Here is a 19,092-nt window from a genome sequence, read left to right as displayed (position 1 = left end):
TGACTATAACAACAATAGGCTTATTGGCCATTGGCATAACAACCGCATATTATTATTTTTTTCAGCATTTGTACAACAGTCAGAACGATATATGTGAAATTTAAAATGCTAAATCCATAGTAATTCCCATACAAGCTTCAAAACGTTTACGCGACCTCTAAACCTTCATCAATCTTTACCATCTTTTGTACAGACGCACATTTTGGGGTTATGGATCAAACTGGAGGATGGCCTCTAAGAAAAATAATACTTTTTTGCTAAATGATAAACCCTAATGTACAGCTATCTCCCGTAGAACACGTTACCCACTGCGTTCTATCCACCAGTTTTTCTCGGCGGGTTTTCAACCAGTCGGTCTGATTTTTTGCATGTTAGTAGTGTCATTGGAGTCAAACTAGTCACTCGCAGAAAATCAGAGCGAATGGTTGAAAACCCGCCGAGAAAAAGCGATGAACAGAACTTAGTGGGTAACGCGTTCTTCGGGGGAAAGCTGTACCATTCATTCAAATTTTTGGACGGAAATTTCTCAAATAAAAAAAAAACAAAATCAACACTATTAAGGATATAAGGAAATTTATTCATTGAGCCATAACAAATATTACATGTTATTTAAACCACCTCCACTGAAAAAAAATAAATATACAACAACAGCACAGCACCATCCCCGTTTACCATCTCCACAGAATCTCCGCCACATCCTGCTCCATTTGATGTGCCTGCTGTTGAGCATGCTGCTCATAGGCATCATTGTATCTTATGTAGCCCGGTTGGTTCCAATTGCTTGGCCACCAATTGCTTTGATGCTGCTGCGAAGGCTGCGCCGTCACTGGCTCATATACTGACCAACTGGGATACGGATCAAACCAACTGCCGTAATCCTTCTGCACCGGATCGGCTCGTGTTCCATAACGAAAGCGCCTCGGATACGCTCCGATTTTTTTCATATAGTCCTTGTAGGTTAGATCCGGACCGTAGTTCCACGATTCTGTGATCGTAAAGGTCAATTTAGAGCGACTGTTTAAAGGATTTATTCTGAAGTCTAATCTCACCTTGATTGTACCACGTGGGTGCTGCTCGAATCAAATCAAAGCTCACCAGAAGAATCACTATCCAAGCAATTATTTTGAAAGCCATTTCTGTTTCAGGATCCGAACCGATTGGATGTTATTGAGTAACTGAACCACTCAACTCTTTCAACATATTTTGAAACGATAACATTTACAGAGCAGGTAAGACCAACATTACTACTCTGGGGTGTAATTACGTCAACGAAGGCACAAGAAAAGAAAGGCTGCACAAAATTGCAGTCCGACTGTAAAACTTTGTCTATTTCGGAAAAAAAAAATCACCAACACATTAACGGTCCCCTGGAGAGAGATAATCTAAATGTTCTCGAATTCCTTCCATTTGGAATTTCATGCGTTCTTGCTGCTGCTGCTAGGCCGGAAGGCTTCTTCCACTATCAGAGGCCAAAGATCTTCAAAGATTGCCGCCAAGGTTAGCTGTTCCTGCTCGGATACGTTCCCCAGTCGAAGTTGGTGAATTATGTGCGGCACAAGGTGAGACATTTCTGGATGACGAATATCTACGGGGCGGAACTGCAGCGCGGAGTTGAATTCGGATTGATCTGGAATAGTTTGTGACAAAGAATGCTGTTAAAACCTAATCGGAGTCGTCTTTATTTACAAATTGGTTAATTTCTGTACAAGGGAATTGCTCTAGGCTGCGATGCTAAGATTCTGATTGCTCGACGGTTCCACCCCCGTCAGCGCTTTCGTCAGTGCTAGTTCAATCCAGCGCCATAGGTTACGCTTCATTGGCGGGAAATGGCTGAGGAGTTGTCACTTCCAGTTTGTCGGTGACCTCCTCCGCTTGTAGGGTGTGTGGAACTGATGTTTGGTCGATAACAGGTGGGTCTTGAGTTGAATGCTTGAGTTCATTCTGGTTGTCATCTGCGTTGACAATCCGAGGATTTCTACTTTCAACGGGGGTTTCTGCTATGAAGTTCCCAGCTTCAATCGCTGTTGCATTCTGGAGCTGAGCATGAGTTGCGTTGTGAGTTTCCGATCCATTCAAGGGAGCAGATTGATTAACGGTTTTGTTGTTCAGCTCGTATGCCCCATCGAAGTAATTGTCTTTATCATCGATGAACAGAACTCGCTTTGTATCATCTTCTTCCAGATCTCTGGATTCAATCGTCGCCGCTTGCCATTGACCCAATTCCATACCTCCTTCGTCAATTTCCTCTTGAATCTGACGATTCTCCGCCGGCTCATTCTTCCCATAAGTCCTGTCAAAGTACCCATCATCCAAATGTCCCTCTTCACCTTCCTTCCAATGTTCTAGAATTTCCACTACCCGGTCTCCATTGTCCAGATTTTTGATCGCGACTAACTTCTGCAGGGCACTAATCATCTCAGTCCACCTGATGCCCACTTGCATGCGGCTTAACTCATCAACTAGCTTATTCAAATCTTGCTCGGTAATGCGCTCCTTCAGTTCCGTGAACCCATTGGATTCTTCCAGCAGATTCAGGACTTTCAAGACCTCTTCCCTGACGAAGCGTCGAGCATCAGGTTCCGACGTAGCTAAACGCACGGGGTGAATCGCATATTGTAAAAAATCTACTACTCTTGAAGGTTAGTTGAAGTGACTTACCTGTCTGAGTTACGGGGGTTGGCTCTTCCCTGGATTCGACCGGAGCACTTTCCGTGTGCACTTCGTAAACGTTGAGCGTTGTGAGCTGGTCAACTGTCGCTACTGGAGCAGCAGCAGCTTCCGTAGTCACATCCAGTCGTTGGAGTTCCTGCTGTTCAACGATCGGAACTGATTCTGGAGTAGATTTGAGTAGCTGGTGACCGGATAACTCGACCGGGAGGTTGAATCGGGCGTTTTCTAAAAGTGTATGTTATTAGTAAAGTATTTTTAAATGCAATTGTAAGAATCTACCACTCTGAGTTACGGGGGTTGGCTCTTCCCTGGATTCTGCCGGAGCACTTTCCGTGTGCACTTCGTAAATGTTGAGCGTCGTGAGCTGGTCAACTGCCGGTACTGGAGTACCAGAAGATTCCGTAGTCACATCCAGTCGCTGGAGCTTTTGCTGTTCATCGATCGGAGCCAGATCTGGTGTGGAGCTAAGTTGCTGGTGACCAGATAAGTCAACCAGGGTGTGTCCTAAAAGTGTATGTTATCAGTTAAGTATTTTTAAATGCAATTGTAGAAATCTATCATTCCGGTGACCGATTGTAGGGACTTACCTGTCTGAGTTACGGAGGTCGGCTCTTCCCTGGATTCAACCGGAGCACTTTCCGTGTGCACTTCGTTATTGTTGAGCGTTGTGATTTGGTCAACTATCGCTACTGGAGTAGCAGAAGATTCCGTGGTCACATCCAGTCGTTGGAGTTCTTGCTGTTCAACGATCGGAACCGGTTCTGGAATAGCGTTGAGTTTCTGGTGATCAGATAAGTCGACCGGGAGGTTGAATCGGGCGGGTCCTAAAATGGTATGTCGTTAGTAAAGTATGTTTAAACCGTATTGAAAAATCTACCTTCTTCTTCGACTGTCTGGAGTTTTTCCTCGTCAACCGGAATCTCTCGAGCCTCTCCTGTGGATGCTTTATCAGTGATATCCTCAGCTTCAATTTCTGTAAGAAATGTTTACAGTTTTGAAGCATCCATCATTTGATTATACTCTGAAATATATTACGTCTGTTTTCCGGAAGCTCTAGAAACAATTCATCGTCCCCCTCAGTGCGGCCTTCAATTGTATCCTCGAATTCAATTTCTGCGAACCAAATATTAATCATGAAACTACTACTATCCTCAATTTAAAATTTCAACACTTTACCCCTATGGTCAAACTCCTGCTCATCCTCATCATCAGGAAGCTGCTTTTGCAATTCATCTCGATGTGCATTTTGACCCTCAACGATGTCCTTGAGTTCCATCTCTACAAAAAAAAAATATTTCAAATTTATCACACATTTTTTTCTCGCATAACGCCCAAATCTTATTACGTTTGTTTTCAACCTTCTGGTTCTTGGAGTTCTCGATCAACCACAGCGGAACGGAGTGGGTAGCTGCATTCGTCTTGTCGGCGCTTGCTGCAGTCGTAGACAGGCTCTGGAATCGCTGATCAATATCAAAGTCCAGCGGTTCGTTGTCCGGATTTTCCACATGAACCCAAACGTTCTGGCTGTCCAGTTTGTTAGTTTCCAGTTCTTCCGGTTCAACTAGGACAGCCGGTTGACTCACGTCGATTGGGTACGGTAGCTTCTGCGATTCTGGAACTTGATTTGGGCTACCGTAGTGTCCGGCTAGGAGATTACCGTTACCAAACAGTGAACCCAACCAAGTGTCTTTGGTTGCTTCCGCTGGGATTGGGATCAGTGGAGCGTGAGTAGTAGTGTAAACCGTTGTAGTGCTAAGGGTAGTTGTATCCGGTTCTACTGTCTTATCGTGCCCAATTGTACTCTTTTCCTTGACCAGATTGGATTCCGCGATCTTTTGCTCCTCTAAATACAGTTCTAAAGCTGCGGCTAAATCCTCAAGATCCTCGTCATCAATCTCGTGGCGATCCTTCGGCTCCTGCTGCTTTTGCTTCTCCTCGGGTTCATCAATCACGACCAGGTACTTTTCCACCTTATCCAGATCCAATGGTTCATCGTCGTCCTCACCTTCCACCACTACATCATAGTTCTCATGGAACACCTCCAGATCCTTAGTTTCCACTTCACCCAGTAGATTTTCCAGAACATCCGAAACCAATGCTTCCTTAGCATGACCCTTCAAACCTCGTGTCAATTCCGCCTCGATTTGTTCCACCGTCAATGCATTTGCTTGATCTCTAAGCTTCCGCAGTTTCTCGCAGAGATCGTCGTCAAATTCGGCCTTCAAATCAAGCGCATTCAATGCCCGCTGGATGGCCAAAAGCAAGCGCCGATAGTCGTTGACAAACGAGTTCTTCAACTTTACCGCTGGGTCGTTTTTTAGTTCTGCCACTTCCTTGTACCCATGCACGTTGTGAAGGAGCTCGACGAGCTTTTGCTGCAGCGCTTCATCCGTTAGTTCATGGACCAGTCGATCCAGTGAGGTTACTGGTTTGTGAACTGGATCTCGGAACACGACAATCACTCGGATGACTCGGTAGACTTGGAGCAGCTGTTGGGCTTCACCGTAAGGTAGTTTGGATTTCGTGGTGTCGTGACTGTACGGCACCGAAAGCTCGTAGGATGGGTAGTAGTAGTAGTTGGAGTAACTGGGCTGATAATCATAGGGTTTATAGTCATAGGGTTGATACTCATAGGGTTGATAGTCATAGGGTTGATAATCAGAGGGTTGCCCTTGGTATTCTATCGGTTCCCATTGGTATTCCAATGATTGCCATTGGTACCCCGAGGGTTGCCATGGGTAGTCCTGGGGATTTCTTCGGTAATCATAGTATTCTGCTAGAAATGGAATAAGGGATAAAACAAATTGTTTTTAAGTTGAAAACAGGCATGAGTTCCAGTTGGAACGTTACAAGTCGAAGGAATTGAAAAAAAATAAAGTTCATTGATTTGTGATTAATATCTGAACAAACAAGCATAATAATATATGTTGAAATTGAAGAGGAATTCCGAAGGCTTTCCTAATTTCAAGATTCAAATGAGACGTCCACAAATGTTTTGTTTTCTACCAAACTCCCTGACCCCGGTATCACACGTACTACACGTACTAATTTCATAAATTGTAGGACCCCTATCGCTCAATAATGGATGTCATCTTAGAATCATCCCTTTCTGATCTGAAGATTAAAAGACCTTCATATCAATACTTGATTAAACCTGCAGCCTTGAAAGATGACTTAACTGCAATCTTCGATCAGTGGCATATGGCATTTTAGTTTCCAACGGGAAAATGTTCCTATGCCCAATTTTTAATCATGAAGTTCAATAAATTTTCAACAACTACCCCATTCAAAACAGTCAGATCTGTCAATACTTAAGTTGAAATGTTCTATAAGAAACTACAAGGGCAACCCTATGGGGTTGTACGCAATGGTGACGTAGGACTACGAGGTCTTATATAATAAATCTTATTTGTTAACTGCAGCAGGAGCTTGTGTTTTGTGTAGGAATAAGAATTTGAGCAGGGTTCTCTCTGTTTATACTCTTTTGTATGACGCACTTGACATAGATGACCCACAGCGACTCACGAAGAGCTACTAATTCAGACCAATAGCGGTGTGGCTTCTTCCACGTTTTATTTATGGTCTTGTGGGCTGCAGCTCGCTGCTTGCAGGCAGCCTTTCGTTGTGTACTGGAGAACACCACCACTCACCACGCGGTGATTGAATAAACACCGTTTGGTGAAACCGGATGAAATTCAACTTTGAAATCTTTGTTAGGGAAATCGCGTTTTGCAGGCAATCGATGATAATTTTAATGGTCATAGGAACAGTTGCACATTCGTGTTATGTTCAATAGTGACATTTTGAAAATGATAAAGTCTTAAATTTAGCAGATGCGTAGACATATTTCTGATCGATTGATGAAAAAATTATTGAAATTGGTTCAGGGGCAGCTTAGTTATTAACGTTCAAAATCTTTCATAATTTTGTTACATATTCCATTTTCGGTTTTCACAAAGTGTTCCCCCATATATAAATCACAGATGTAGTCCTACGTCAAAAAATGTGGCCGCACGATACATAAGTAAAATTTTACCAGCCTATTTAAATATGTTACACTTAGAACAATAGAAATGATCAAAAAGAATGATAAAATTTTCCTAACAGATGTTATGAAATGTTCCCTGGGAAATACCAAGGGCCAAGGGCGATCAGAAGGTAGACAGTTTTTTTTTTTTCCTTTGGTTTGTTTTTTTCCGTCGATCTTGTTTTCCGTGCTGAGCACCAATGCTACCGACGTGCCAGGAAGGCAGCTCCCACACCTGTACCCTACCTATCGACCCATCAACTCATGAACCGGGGACCAACGGCTTTACTTCCCATCCGAAGGTAGGCATGATCAGAGATGTTATGCCTCAGAACATCCCGGCGGCGCCGACTGGGATTGAACCCAGGCCTGCTGGGGTGAAAGGTAATCACGCTTACCACTACACCACCGGCTAGGTAGACAGTTTGATTCGGAATTCTATCACTACGTGGCGCTAGTGTGCATGAAAAATCGAGCATTTTTTAAATTATTGTAATTCGTGATTCCGATCTGATATAAAGTTCGAGTCTTCAGCAAAGTTGTTCAGAAGATCCTGGCTAAGCGGATAGTGCCTTAGTTTGTTTTGGAAATATGTCACTACGTGGCGCCAGCGTGCGTTAAAAAATTTGAAATGTGCCGGATCTGAGAAGTTTGAAATCGCTTGAATATGAAGTGAATTAGTCCTGAAAATATTGGATTCACTTGAAAATAAAGTGAACTAGACCTAAAAAGCTTGTAATCACTTAAATATGAAGTCAAGACCAACAATTGAAATGGCCTTAACTCCATTTTGTAAACAAACCTTGTAAGGCCATTTTCTCGCGAACCGAGACCTTCATTCGAAAACCTAAACCACAATCGGGTAGAGGAGAATTTCCCCTACCTGTTCATTCTGTTGGTTTGCCTTTGTGGACTTCGGTTCGCGAGAAAATGGCCTTACAAGGTTTGTTTACAAAATGGAATTAAGGCCATTTCATTTGTTGGTCTTGAAGTGAACCAGACCTGAACAGTTTAGATCCACTTGAATGTGAAGTGAATCAGACCTGAAACATAACTTAAAAATGAAGTGGATTCAAACTGAAAAGTTTGGAATGACTTGAATATGAAGTTAACCAGACTTGAAAAGTTAGGAATCACGTGAAAACCAGTCATAAGCATGGAATCGCTTAGAAAAGTATTGCAACACAGACTAGCAAAATAGACCCGTCACGCAAGTGAAAGTGGTCCTTACCCAACAAACAATTTTAGCTGCAGACTAGCTTATACAGGCAAATATTAGCCGTATAAGCCATTTTTTGGCTGTATAAGCTAATCTGCAGCTAAAATTGTTAGTTGGGTAGCCTCTTGCCCAGTAACTCCTATCCCTTCCTCCCCGTGGCACCGGCTGGGGTACGCGTAACCTTAGGGAAGATCGGGCAACCAACTCCGGTGGGAACTTTGGTTGTGGCTTACAAAACCCGAGCGTCTGTTCTCCATGTTAGGGGCGGCTCAAACAGCGTCTGACTCGCATCCAGCGTCTGACTGGCATCCAGCAGCTGAATACGAAATGCTTCTCCCCGAAAGCTATACCCGAGATGGCAGTCCCATCACGGTGGATAGGAGACCTTAGGCCAACCACCTACTGTCTCCGAAACCTTCAAATTGTTAGGGAAACCTATAGTGAAAGATTACGGACTGATTTTATGGCAACGACTTTTAGCGCTAAACAACGGACAAGAATTGGAACATGGAATATACTGACGCTAGCCCAACAGGGTAACCTGGCATAACCAGTGAGGCCCGCCGTATGAAGCTAGAAATCCTGGAACTTAGTGAAGTCCGCTGGCCGAACTTTGGAGAACACAAGCTGCCTTCGGGACAGGTACTTTCATATTGTGGTATGCGAGGTGAAAACGCACCGCGACATCGTGGAGTTGACTTTCTGCTTAGCGCCCAAGCACAGACTGCGCTCATCAAGTGGGAACCTATCAATGAGAGAATAATCGTTGCCAGATTCAGAACACGGGTCCGAAACCTCACCATAATCCAATGTTATGCGCCAACCGATGCTGCCGAATTGCAGGACAAAGAGAACTTTTACTGTCAATCAGGGTTGCTTCCACTCACTTGCTATAAAAAATTGTTTTTCGGAATTATGAAATCATTGGATGTTATAATGGTTATTAGTACTTGAAGGTTGAAAGAAGGGGTCGTGAAGTATGTATTTGACACATAAAACCTGTCAATATTGCTTTCAGTGCGTCACAATCAGCGATTTTACGATTCGTGAGCGCTCACTCTGAGTGAACGCTCACGAATCATAAGATCGCTGATTGTGACGCTCTGAAAGCAAAATTGACAGGTTTTATGAGTCAAACACACACTTTTCACCCTCTTCTTGATACTTGCAAGTACAACAGACCATTATTTCATCCTATGATTTCATTATTCCGAAAAATAATGTTGTATAGCAAGTGAGTGGAAGCAACCCTGCTGTCAAAATCTACACAGGCGACTTCAATGCGAAGATCGGCTCCGACAACTCCGGACTATGAGCGCATTATGGGACGTCATGGTCTCGGAGAAATGAGCGGGAACGGCGAGCTACTACCAGAGTTTTGTTGCAACAACGACATGGTGATCGGGGGTTCGCTCTTCCCCCATCGCCCAGTGCATAAAGTCACATGGGTCTCCCGTGATGGATATACAGAGAACCAAATCGACCACATCTGCATCAGCCGAAAATGGAGACGGAGCCTTCTTGATGTTCGGAATAAACGCAGCACTGCCATCGCGTCTGACCATCATCTCCTGGTCGGTGAGATCCGCCTACGCATTGCGCGGGTTCAACGGCGGGAGGAGAGACTCGGGCGGCGATTCAATCACGCCGACTGGAAGACCAAGCAGTGAAGAGATCGTTCGTCGAAGAACTCGAGGCTCGCGCAGCTAATATTCCGGAAGGTGGCACCGTAGAAGAACAGTGGACGAGCATCAAGAATGCCTTTATTGAAACAAGCGAGAACAACCTGGGTGAGCTGCGCACTCAGTGGAAGGAGTGGATCACCGATGAAACCTGGAGGAAGATTGAGGAGCGGAGAGAAGCAAAAGCCGCGATAGAGCGAGCAAGAAGCCAAGAACGAGGCCCGTCAACGGTATTCGGCTCTAGAGAGGGAAGTTAAGCGCTCCTGTATATGGGACAAGCGAGCGTGGGTGGACTCCCTGGTTGATGAAGGGGAGAAATCCGCAGCAACCGGCGATATCCGCCTCCTCTATGATGTTTCACCGACGCCTGACCAGTTGAAACGTTTGTTTGAGCACTTTGAACAACTTCTCGAAGTTTCAACGGTCAACCAACCATCAACATCTCGGCATGATCCGCCAAGGGTGAGGCGCGTTACTCGTGTCAACACTGAAGCTCCATCATTGCAGGAGATAGAAGCAGCCATCCGAAGTATGAAGTCCAACAAAGCCCCGGGGGTCAATCGCATATCAGCAGAGATGCTCAAGGCTGACCCCATGCTATCCTCACAAATGTTGCATCAACTATTCGTCAATATCTGGGACACCGCGACTTTTCCGGCCGACTGGATGCAGAGCGTCTTTGTAAAAGTCCCCAAGAAGGGGGATCCGAATGTATGCGACAACTGGCGACGCATCACGTTACTGTGTATTGTTCTCAAAGTTCTGTGTAAAGTTATCCTCAATCGGATACAGGAGAAGATTGACAAGACTCTTCGACGACAGCAGACAGGATTCCGTGCTGGAAGATCCTGCGTGGACCATATTGTCACGCTCCGCATCATCTTGGAGCAGGTCAATGAGTTCCAAAAGTCCCTGTACTTGGTATTCATTGACTACGAAAAAGCTTTCGACCGACTAAACCACGAAAGCTTGTGGGGCGCTCTGAGACGCAATGGAGTCCCTGATAAGATCGTCAACCTCATCGAAGCGCAGTACGAGGCTTTCTCATGCAGAGTGTTGCACAACGGAGCTTTGTCTGACCCGATTCGGGTAATCGCGGGTGTGAGGCAAGGATCATGGTTGGAGCCGTTGACCGTGTACCGAACCGTGGGTTGCTGTGGCAGCCTATTACCATGGAGCATCTCAACGACTTCGATTTGTCTGATGATGTTGCTTTATTAGCACAACGGCGCTCTGACATGCAGAGTAAGCTCGACGACCTTGTGGAACACTCCTCTGAAGCAGGTCTTACCACGTACGTCAACAAGACCAAATCGTTGGATGTCAACACGGAAAACCATTCCAATTTCACGGTAGCTGGGCAGGCAGTGGAGAAAGTCGAAAGCTTCCAATATCTTGGCAGCCAGATAGCGTCGGACGGCGGCAAAAATAGCGACACAGGTGCACGGATTAAGAAGGCGAGGGTTGCTTTTGCCAGTTTGCGAAAATTATGGAGAGCGAATCAGATCAGTCGACGTACCAAAATCCTAATTTTTAATTCGAACGTGAAGTCTGTGCTGTTATACGCCAGTGAAACATGGTGTGTATCAGCGGAGAACACTCAGAAGCTGCAGGTGTTTATCAACCGATGCCTGTGGTACATAATTCGTACCTGGTGGCCCACAATTGGATCTCAAATTCCGAGCTTCATCGTTTGTGCCATCAGAAGCCGATAGAGACAGAAATTCGTGAACGGAAGTGGAGGTGGGTCGGCCACACACTACGACGGAGCGGAAACGAAATCTGCAAGCAAGCACTGGACTGGAATCCAGCAGGACATTGCAGCAGAGGCAGACCCAGAGGCTCGTGGCGGCAGAGCCTAAACAGTGAAATTGAGAACGTTGACCGAAATTTGACTTGGATACAGGTCAAGGCCCTAGCTAGTAATCGCCCAGGATGGAAATCTTTCACAAACGCCCTTTGCACCCCTGGAGGTGCAGAGGATCGTTAAGTAAGTAAGTAAGTACTATAAGCTCTCTATTATGAATTTGAATGTTCTCAATGACGATACGAATCTGCCCGCTTGCTTCTGCTCATGGTATATTGATCCTCTTCAGTGGCCACCACTGTATCTCCTTCCGTGTTAGTTTGTTGTTGCTTCTGCTTTTTTAGATCTTCAATCCGAGCCACACAATTACAGTACGGAAATGCTAGCTAAAACCTGCCAAAAATTATTAGGAAGAGAACAAATTTACAGATGATTCTGCATATGTGGAACGATTTTTTTCACAACACAGAAACGGAGCAATGCATTCTACCTAAGAAAGTAATAATGCTGTGTGTTGTCACCTGTTCCAAAATATAGTTCTTCCTTAATTCAAACCACTGTTATAACTTCAGGATGTTATGGGCGATACACGCAGAGAATCGGTAAACGGGATCCCGCAGTTCTCCGGTACCAAATTCGAGAATGTGAAGTTTAGAAATACCCACCAACAGTAACGACTGAAGCAGCAAAGTTTCAAGAGTTAGATGGAAAAGATACGAATGTGATCATCTCCTTCATCCACGATGATTTACTGGATTTGATTCGTGAAAAAAAAAACGTCTAGGGATATTTGGAGCACTTTGGAAAGAATCTCCGCCAAGAAGTCGGTTTCGTCGTAAACGCTTATTCGCAAGCAACTCGCAAAGCTGAAGATGAAGGCCGAAGATGCATCAATTAAGCACTATTTGAAGACTTTCGACAAGATTATTCGGAAACTAAAGTCAGCTGGAGCAAAACTAGAAGAATGTGATCTATGGTTTCGCAGCTGTTCGTAACCCTCTCGGAATCCTACGACGCGGCGAATAAAAAAAACAAACTTTGATAGATTCTAGTACGCTGTTGGCACCACTTTAGACTCCGGTGCAAAAAATAATTACACGGTAATTTTTTTCGCTAAGGCCATAAAATTAAAAAAAAATCGAATTATTGAAAAGCAGTAGCAGCTTTAAAACAGTATTGGCAAGCTTTTCTCGTGCTAATATTGAGCTCTCTTTGTGCTGCTTCTGCGCGCTCCTACTCAAATTGCACGTCTTTCAAATAATTGCGTGCTCTCTCTGGTATCTTGCTCTCGAAAACATCGATTCCCATCCAAAAAATTGTGTATCTCCACTAACCTCGAGACAACCGCGAGTACTCGGTCCAGTTCCTTTAACTTTAAATTTAAGACAGTAATAATGTATAACGCAAAGGATAACTCGGCTCTGTAAAGTTTATTCGATTGAGCCTTTACAAATAAAGTAATTATAAAAAAAAAGAAGATTTTATAACGCTCAGCACAATCAAACGAGCACTGAATATAACTAGAATATATAACAAGAAGGAATTATTTCCCAAAACCATTAAATATAGTTGCAATAAGTTTAAGTTTTTTTTTACTTTTTTTAGCTGTGTATGTTTTTTGACTTATAGATTTTACAAACGTAATAAACGCATCACACTGTTTCATTTCCGACATTTTCGTTCTTCTGTTCACTGCCTGCCTTTATTTATCCAAACAGCCGGAGCAAACAGTAGAGACCAGGGTACCAACAATCAATTCGAAACTAACGATTTTAAATTGGCTCACTACTTGACTAGCCTATTGGTCCCAAGCAAACGAATAACATATCCCATTCTAGTCGAAATTCTAGTACTACACTATGTTTGTTTTGATTCGCTATGAAAGTTTTATCTGTCAAGGGGTTAGTGGATTTTTCTATGTTTCGAGGGGTGCATTGATTAGCTTGGGACTGAATATAGTACCAGAACTGAGCCAAAAAGTTGAGCACGTATCTTCGGGACCTTCTGGTCTTTGAGTTACCTTTAAAAAAAATTACTCCGTTTATGAGTAACCAGGAGTTTTGAGAATATGAATGAACGATACTCAAATTTGAGTTAGTTTAATTGGCCGTGTATTGGACATTTTTACGAGGGGGCAGTCATTACAGATATATTGGATCAAGTTTGATTATTTAATGATTATGAATTTGATTTCCGGAATGAAGGGAATATCGGGCAAAATCTATCAGTTCCTGACAACTGCACAAGATGTGACTATCGTCGTTGATTCCTGAAATTGATTATATAAGATGCACTATTTTACAGAACAGCTATACAGTCACTGAGTGACCAAATCATTTTCACATACGTTAGTACCAATTAAAAAAAATCGGTGAGCCGAGTCAGAAGCTTAAATTACGATTCTAGCTCTTGGAATATTTTTGTAATACTCAAATGTAATTAAATCATTACAAAACAGACCATTATTTTCCTCTTCTCCATGGATCTTTGTTCTCATTAAAATACAGTCAATTCTGTTTCACACGTTTGTCATTTTTTGTTGTCCTCATTTAGGATCAGTACAGAAATTTCAATGCAACCATATTTTTCTATTTTTATTTTATTTTTTTAAACAAGTACTACTAAGTTTGGTTGCAATTTGTGATCACACGAGCAAAACTACGGACAAAAACAACCACTAAAAACAGAACTGAGTGTAATAATTGTTTCTATCAATTTTAGAAAACCTGTTGTACATGAAGAATGCTGACCTGAAAGCTTGATGCCATCCAGATGGGGAACAATGACCCCAGATTAAACGCATTATTTCCTTAACAATACATCACAGACACCTCTTTTCTATCCAAAATGGCACTGTAATAGATTCTATTGAAACCCACCTGGTCTTTGGACTATGGTAAATCCAATACAGCATCCCAATGCGGACGCCAACGTCCACAATCCTAGAACGGACATAATCACAAAAAACTGCGTATTTCACTTGCTAAGAAATACAATTAGCACAACTTAAAACCAATTTTGGCCATGCAAAAAAAAACTACAACTTCATGCACAGGACTCCAAACAATCCAGTATCCTAGCTATTCGTCCGATGGATCAAATGAAACTGATAGAACGCCCTCAACTCTTTGGAGATAACTGATCGGACAATCGATGAGATCCCGATCGTTCTGTGCGGAGGTAAACTGGAAATTCCACACTGTTCCCTTCGGTATGAATAGGCCATTTCTGCTACCCTACCTACTGCAATGCTCTCTCGGTTTCGCGTGCGTCTTTAATCTCGGACCTGATCGTGCGAGAGTTTACGGGATTAAGGAAAGAGCAACGACAACAATGCGATGAATAGAACGGACATGTTCCGATCGATTGGCTGCTTCAAGGATGATTCGTTCTTGGTACATGTTGTTTAGCAATAACACGACTTAGGTACAAGTACTCAATACAGTTATTTATGAAAATGATTTTTTTTTTTGGATTTAGAAGATGCATTCCCACTAGCTTAGATCAGTAGAAAAGTATTAATTAACGATAAAGGGCTCGTATACAACAACTTTCAAATACTTCGGCAATTCCAAATCGCATACAACATGAACTCAGTGACTCCATCTGTGAGCGAATAGATTGAACGTCATTATGGGAGAAACTCATTGTGAACAGCAGTATGACAAATTAGCTCAAAGCACTGAACACACGATGAAACTTGTTTCTGAAGCAACTTGTTTCGACTAAATATTCAATATGCGGGATCATTCATTACTGTTCACATGGTGTTTCATTTTTCTTATGTAAAAAATAAGATCCGGAAACTTTTGTAGCGCTACTAGTTGACGTTCATGAGTCTCATGCTCTGGGACCAAGCACGAATGCATAACTGAAATAGATTGTAAGTTGAATATTTTTTTTTCTTTGGTTTGTTTTTTCCGTCGATCTTGTTTTCCTACCTATCGACCCATCAACTCATGAACCGGGGACCAACGGCTTTACTTCCCATCCGAAGGAAGGCGTGATCAGAGAAGTTGAATATTGATGTACATAATAGTAAAATTTGTTTAATATAATCTTGATTCAACTGGATTAATCCACCTATGGTGAGATCAGACCCATCTTACTAATAAAAATTTCGAAAAAAAAAGTGCTCATATAATGTGAGATGATAGTTGAAATTCACGCGTCTCCTTTCAAATAGACCAATGATTGATTCTCTTTATCGACTCTCTCTTTCGTTAATAACTCGGCTCCAAAAACATGTTCAGCTGTTCTTATCGTCCAATACGCTTAATAATACTTTCTTTTAGCAGACTATATGTAGACAACATAGCTCTAAATATGAATGCAGCCAAGTTATTAACGAAAGAGAAATTAGATGAAGAGAATTTTTGAATTCTCATGTGATTTGAGGTTTCGCATGATGAATTTTGACCCTAATCTAATCTAATCAAATCTAATCTAATCCCAACACGAAATTAACTTCTCTATAGTATGCTACAAAAAATCAGTTACAACTTTTTGTTGATGTTAATTTAGGGTGACAAAACATGTGTCTTGTGAAATGTTATAAAATGTCACATAGCATTGGATCACTTGTTGTCCATTTCTATAAAAACTCAGTTAGTTTACATTTGTCAGTTTCGCCTTTTTGAAATGTTGGTACTGAATGGCTTCATTGAAAAAAATCGTTTTGTGGCATAACATACCCAACAAACAATTCAGAGTCACAAATAAGCATATACATATATTGAATAAATGCTTTACAACAGTGTACAATGCTGAATAAAACGGGTTGTAAGCTGATAAAACCTCATCGAGATCGATAGATGCGCCGTTATTATGCTGTTTGCTCTGATTTGATTAATATACTTATTAAAAGCTATACAAACGATGACTGTCTGCCTGATTCAACACCAGAAGTTTGATCTAATAACATACTGAATAAGTGTAATTTGCACATACATTGACGCTTTAATTCGACTGTTTTCAATTGATTTAATAACATGCTTTATTATACGACTAATAATTGTTTTCTAGCTCCATTATTACTACTAACTCTGTGAAAATTGTAAGTTGGGGACCGTGCTACGCCAACACTTTGAACTTATGTAAACAAATCAAGATTCCCTTCTACAACAAAATCGCGGAGTAGAGGCTTTATAATAGTGCTCAGGAATCACTTTTCTCGACTAGTTATTAAAAAAAAGCAGAGTAAAAGCTGTAAAACAGCACACGCCTAAAAATAAACCTAGTTTACTGTGAAAATGCTTCCGAAGTTGCTCTAACACAGTTTATAAGCTGAGTACAGGTTGTTTAGTTGTTGAAAAAGCACTTTTGATGTTTATGTTACTCAGCAAGAATGGTTGGTTGTGTAGAAGGCATCAAATGAGTAATATATTCACTTTGTTAGCTTTGTTTTGCAGCTACAAGTGGAAAGTTGATTAGTGTGTGTATAGAAGTGACATTAGCGTTTACTGGCTGTTGTTATTCAGTGCGACTGACAAATTGAATAATGGTGGTGAGAAACTTGAGCAAACGCTCTCCAAAACTATTTTGCTAGCTTTTGCTTGTAGCTGTATCTACAGCTTCTTTTCAGCTACTTTACAGCACACCGCTGGAAAAGTTGGCTTACAAAGCTGAAAATGTTAGTTGGGTTGGTAGTGTCAAGGTTTGCCAATAATGAGGTCGTCTCGAGTTCGATTCCAGGTTCCGGTGCAGGGTAAATAATTTGGTGATGATTTGTAGCTTATTTAGATTAATTGATTTCACAGCAAAATAAACTCAATAAATTCCTTCATAAAAGAGCATAAACAGTATTTAACCCGGCCTCAAGAGAAAGATGTGTAGTGATTATTGGATAACCGGGAAAAGGTTGAATAAGCGCCTTTCAAATTCACACACAACTAACCAACGGGTATTCCTTAAAAAAAAACTTGTTTTAGGTAAACAAGCTAAACTTTTATCACAGTTAACCCCCAAAAATGCAGATAGGGTTAACTACCCCATTTCCGGCCTATTAAGCACAACCCGCACTTAGTCTTTCTTAATCTAGCGCAGTTTGGCAACAAACGGAATGTTATTATTACTGATGGCTTTCAAATTTTTTTTACTTTTCCGTACATACCGTAAGATTGAATAAAGAGCAACCAATCGTTGAGATATTGTCAAAGGCTAACACTGCTTCTTGACGCCAAATTCGGCCTACGGATTCTAAACTCGGCCTAACGCATTGAAACACCATTGGAATGCCAATGAATTCACTTCGGCCTATCGGATGAAGATAAAAATTGATTCGGTCGGAGCGCTTCTTTTGTTTTTGGGAATACAGTGGTGACCCGATTTTGTCAGCCCCCGATTTTGTCTACCCCCGATTTTGTCAGCTTTTTAACCCGATTTTGTCAGCCTATATGATTCAATTAGTTTTGGTTGAGGTGGACTGTTTTGTACAGTCGTATTCGTATTTTATTGATTGTCTAGCTCAAGAATGACATTTTTCGAGAATTAAAAGTGCAGTGGTGGCAAAATCAAAGCAGGGGAAGGGGGGTTGAGGGGCTAGTTGAAAATAATGTACGTTATGCATGTGTTTTTTTTTTCTTTTTTTATAGTAAGGTTTAGGAAAGCTTCAAGAAGCCTAGCCTGTAGTGAAGTTGGAACGGTGTGGTATCCACTAGTTGCCTAGTACAGCTCCACTAAAACCCATTCCTTACTCTCTCCTCTGCCTGGATCCCCCCGGGACCACTGTAAAGCGACTACTTCGAGGGGTGGCCGTGCTCATGCACTTGTTGTACTCTCAGCGCTAGCTGGCGTTGCTAGATCGCTGCTCTTCTTTCCATTTAGGCTGCAGCTCCGACATAATCTGCGTGACAGCCCTGCTGACGGCATTCCAAGTGTCCTCCTCTCGACACATTTCAACGACGACATTCTCCACGGTAAGGACGGGCAACTCCGTTCGCACTGCCTCGAACCTTGGACAGTTGAAGACCAAATGCTCCGGCGTTTCATCGACGTTGCCACACTCCAGACAGAGGGGTGGCGCTGCGTGTCCGAACCGATGCAGGTATTCCCTGAAGCAGCCGTGGCCAGACAGGAACTGCGTTAGGTGGAAATTGACTTCTCCGTGTTTTCTGTTCACCAAGGTCGAAAGATTCGGTATTAGTCTTTGTGTCCATCTACCGTTCTCCGTCGTGTTCCACTCCTGTTGCCACTTAGCCAATGACTCCACTCTCACAACTTTCCGTACTCTTCCGGCTTCTCTCCGCCTGTAGCACTCGCTGTCCTCCGCCAGGGTGATGCCGATTGGGATCATACCGGCGATAACGCATACTGCTTTCGACGAGATGGTTCTGTACGCACTCACGACTCGCATGGCCATGAGCCGGAACGTACTGCTCAGTTTCCTTTGGTTCTGCTTCGTTTCCAGCGCTGGAACCCAGGCTGGACCTCCATATCTCAGTATCGATGATGACACGCTGGCCAGAAGACGCCTCTTGCTACTGCTGGGACCAGCGTTGTTTGGCATGATTCTAGCTATCGCGTTGATGGCCTTCGAAGCCTTCTCACAGGCATATTCGACGTGGCTGTTGAAGTTTAGCCGGTCATCGATGATCACTCCCAGGTATTTTAACACACGCTTCGAGGCTATGATGTGCTCCCCGACGGTGATTTCTGCCCGCTATACCGCTTTACAGTTACTGACCAA

General features: G+C 42.7%; 2 protein-coding genes across 3 annotated transcripts; both read right to left on the bottom strand.

Annotated features, from left to right (window-relative positions):
• Nucleotides 1-633: 633 nt before the first annotated feature.
• On the bottom strand, nucleotides 634-1,172 carry LOC135706290 (uncharacterized). Its single transcript, XM_065227857.1, has 2 exons — nucleotides 1,050-1,172; nucleotides 634-985 (listed from the first exon to the last, which is right to left on the bottom strand). Exons 1-2 carry the CDS (start codon nucleotides 1,132-1,134, stop codon nucleotides 669-671), a joined length of 402 nt encoding a protein of 133 aa, XP_065083929.1. The 5' UTR covers nucleotides 1,135-1,172; the 3' UTR covers nucleotides 634-668.
• A 146-nt stretch (nucleotides 1,173-1,318) lies between these two features.
• Nucleotides 1,319-14,530, bottom strand: LOC135706289 (uncharacterized). Of its 2 annotated transcripts, none has more exons than XM_065227855.1 (9): nucleotides 14,285-14,530; nucleotides 4,016-5,446; nucleotides 3,847-3,948; nucleotides 3,706-3,783; nucleotides 3,548-3,643; nucleotides 3,258-3,494; nucleotides 2,950-3,174; nucleotides 2,659-2,895; nucleotides 1,319-1,627 (listed from the first exon to the last, which is right to left on the bottom strand). In XM_065227855.1, exons 1-9 carry the CDS (start codon nucleotides 14,358-14,360, stop codon nucleotides 1,416-1,418), a joined length of 2,694 nt encoding a protein of 897 aa, XP_065083927.1. In that variant the 5' UTR covers nucleotides 14,361-14,530; the 3' UTR covers nucleotides 1,319-1,415. The 2 variants fall into 2 exon arrangements, with proteins under 2 accessions (XP_065083927.1, XP_065083926.1); XM_065227854.1 differs by lacking the exon at nucleotides 1,319-1,627 and adding an exon at nucleotides 1,657-2,588 and having other exon boundaries at nucleotides 14,285-14,529.
• Between the last annotated feature and the right edge of the window lie 4,562 nt (nucleotides 14,531-19,092).

The sequence above is a fragment of the Ochlerotatus camptorhynchus genome, unplaced genomic scaffold (assembly GCF_037179485.1).
Source record: "Ochlerotatus camptorhynchus isolate MF236.1 unplaced genomic scaffold, CSIRO-AGI_Acam_v1.1 ptg000277l, whole genome shotgun sequence".
NCBI classification, from domain to species: Eukaryota; Metazoa; Arthropoda; class Insecta; order Diptera; family Culicidae; genus Ochlerotatus; species Ochlerotatus camptorhynchus.
The sequence above is the reverse complement of the archived record's forward strand: the minus strand, read 5'-3'. Positions and strand labels throughout refer to the sequence as shown.

Bases quoted from the DNA above. Each gene is read 5' to 3' on its own strand.
- LOC135706290 (XM_065227857.1), bottom strand. From the start codon at position 1,134: ATGGCTTTCAAAATAATTGCTTGGATAGTGATTCTTCTGGTGAGCTTT. The intron at 986-1,049 runs GTGAGATTAGAC...TTACGATCACAG, and splicing joins ACCCACGTGGTACAATCAAG to AATCGTGGAACTACGGTCCG.
- LOC135706289 (XM_065227854.1), bottom strand. From the start codon at position 14,360: ATGTCCGTTCTAGGATTGTGGACGTTGGCGTCCGCATTGGGATGCTGT. The intron at 5,447-14,284 runs GTGGGTTTCAAT...TTCCATTTCTAG, and splicing joins TACCATAGTCCAAAGACCAG to CAGAATACTATGATTACCGA. The intron at 3,784-3,846 runs GTAAAGTGTTGA...TTTGGTTCGCAG, and splicing joins GCAGGAGTTTGACCATAGGG to AAATTGAATTCGAGGATACA.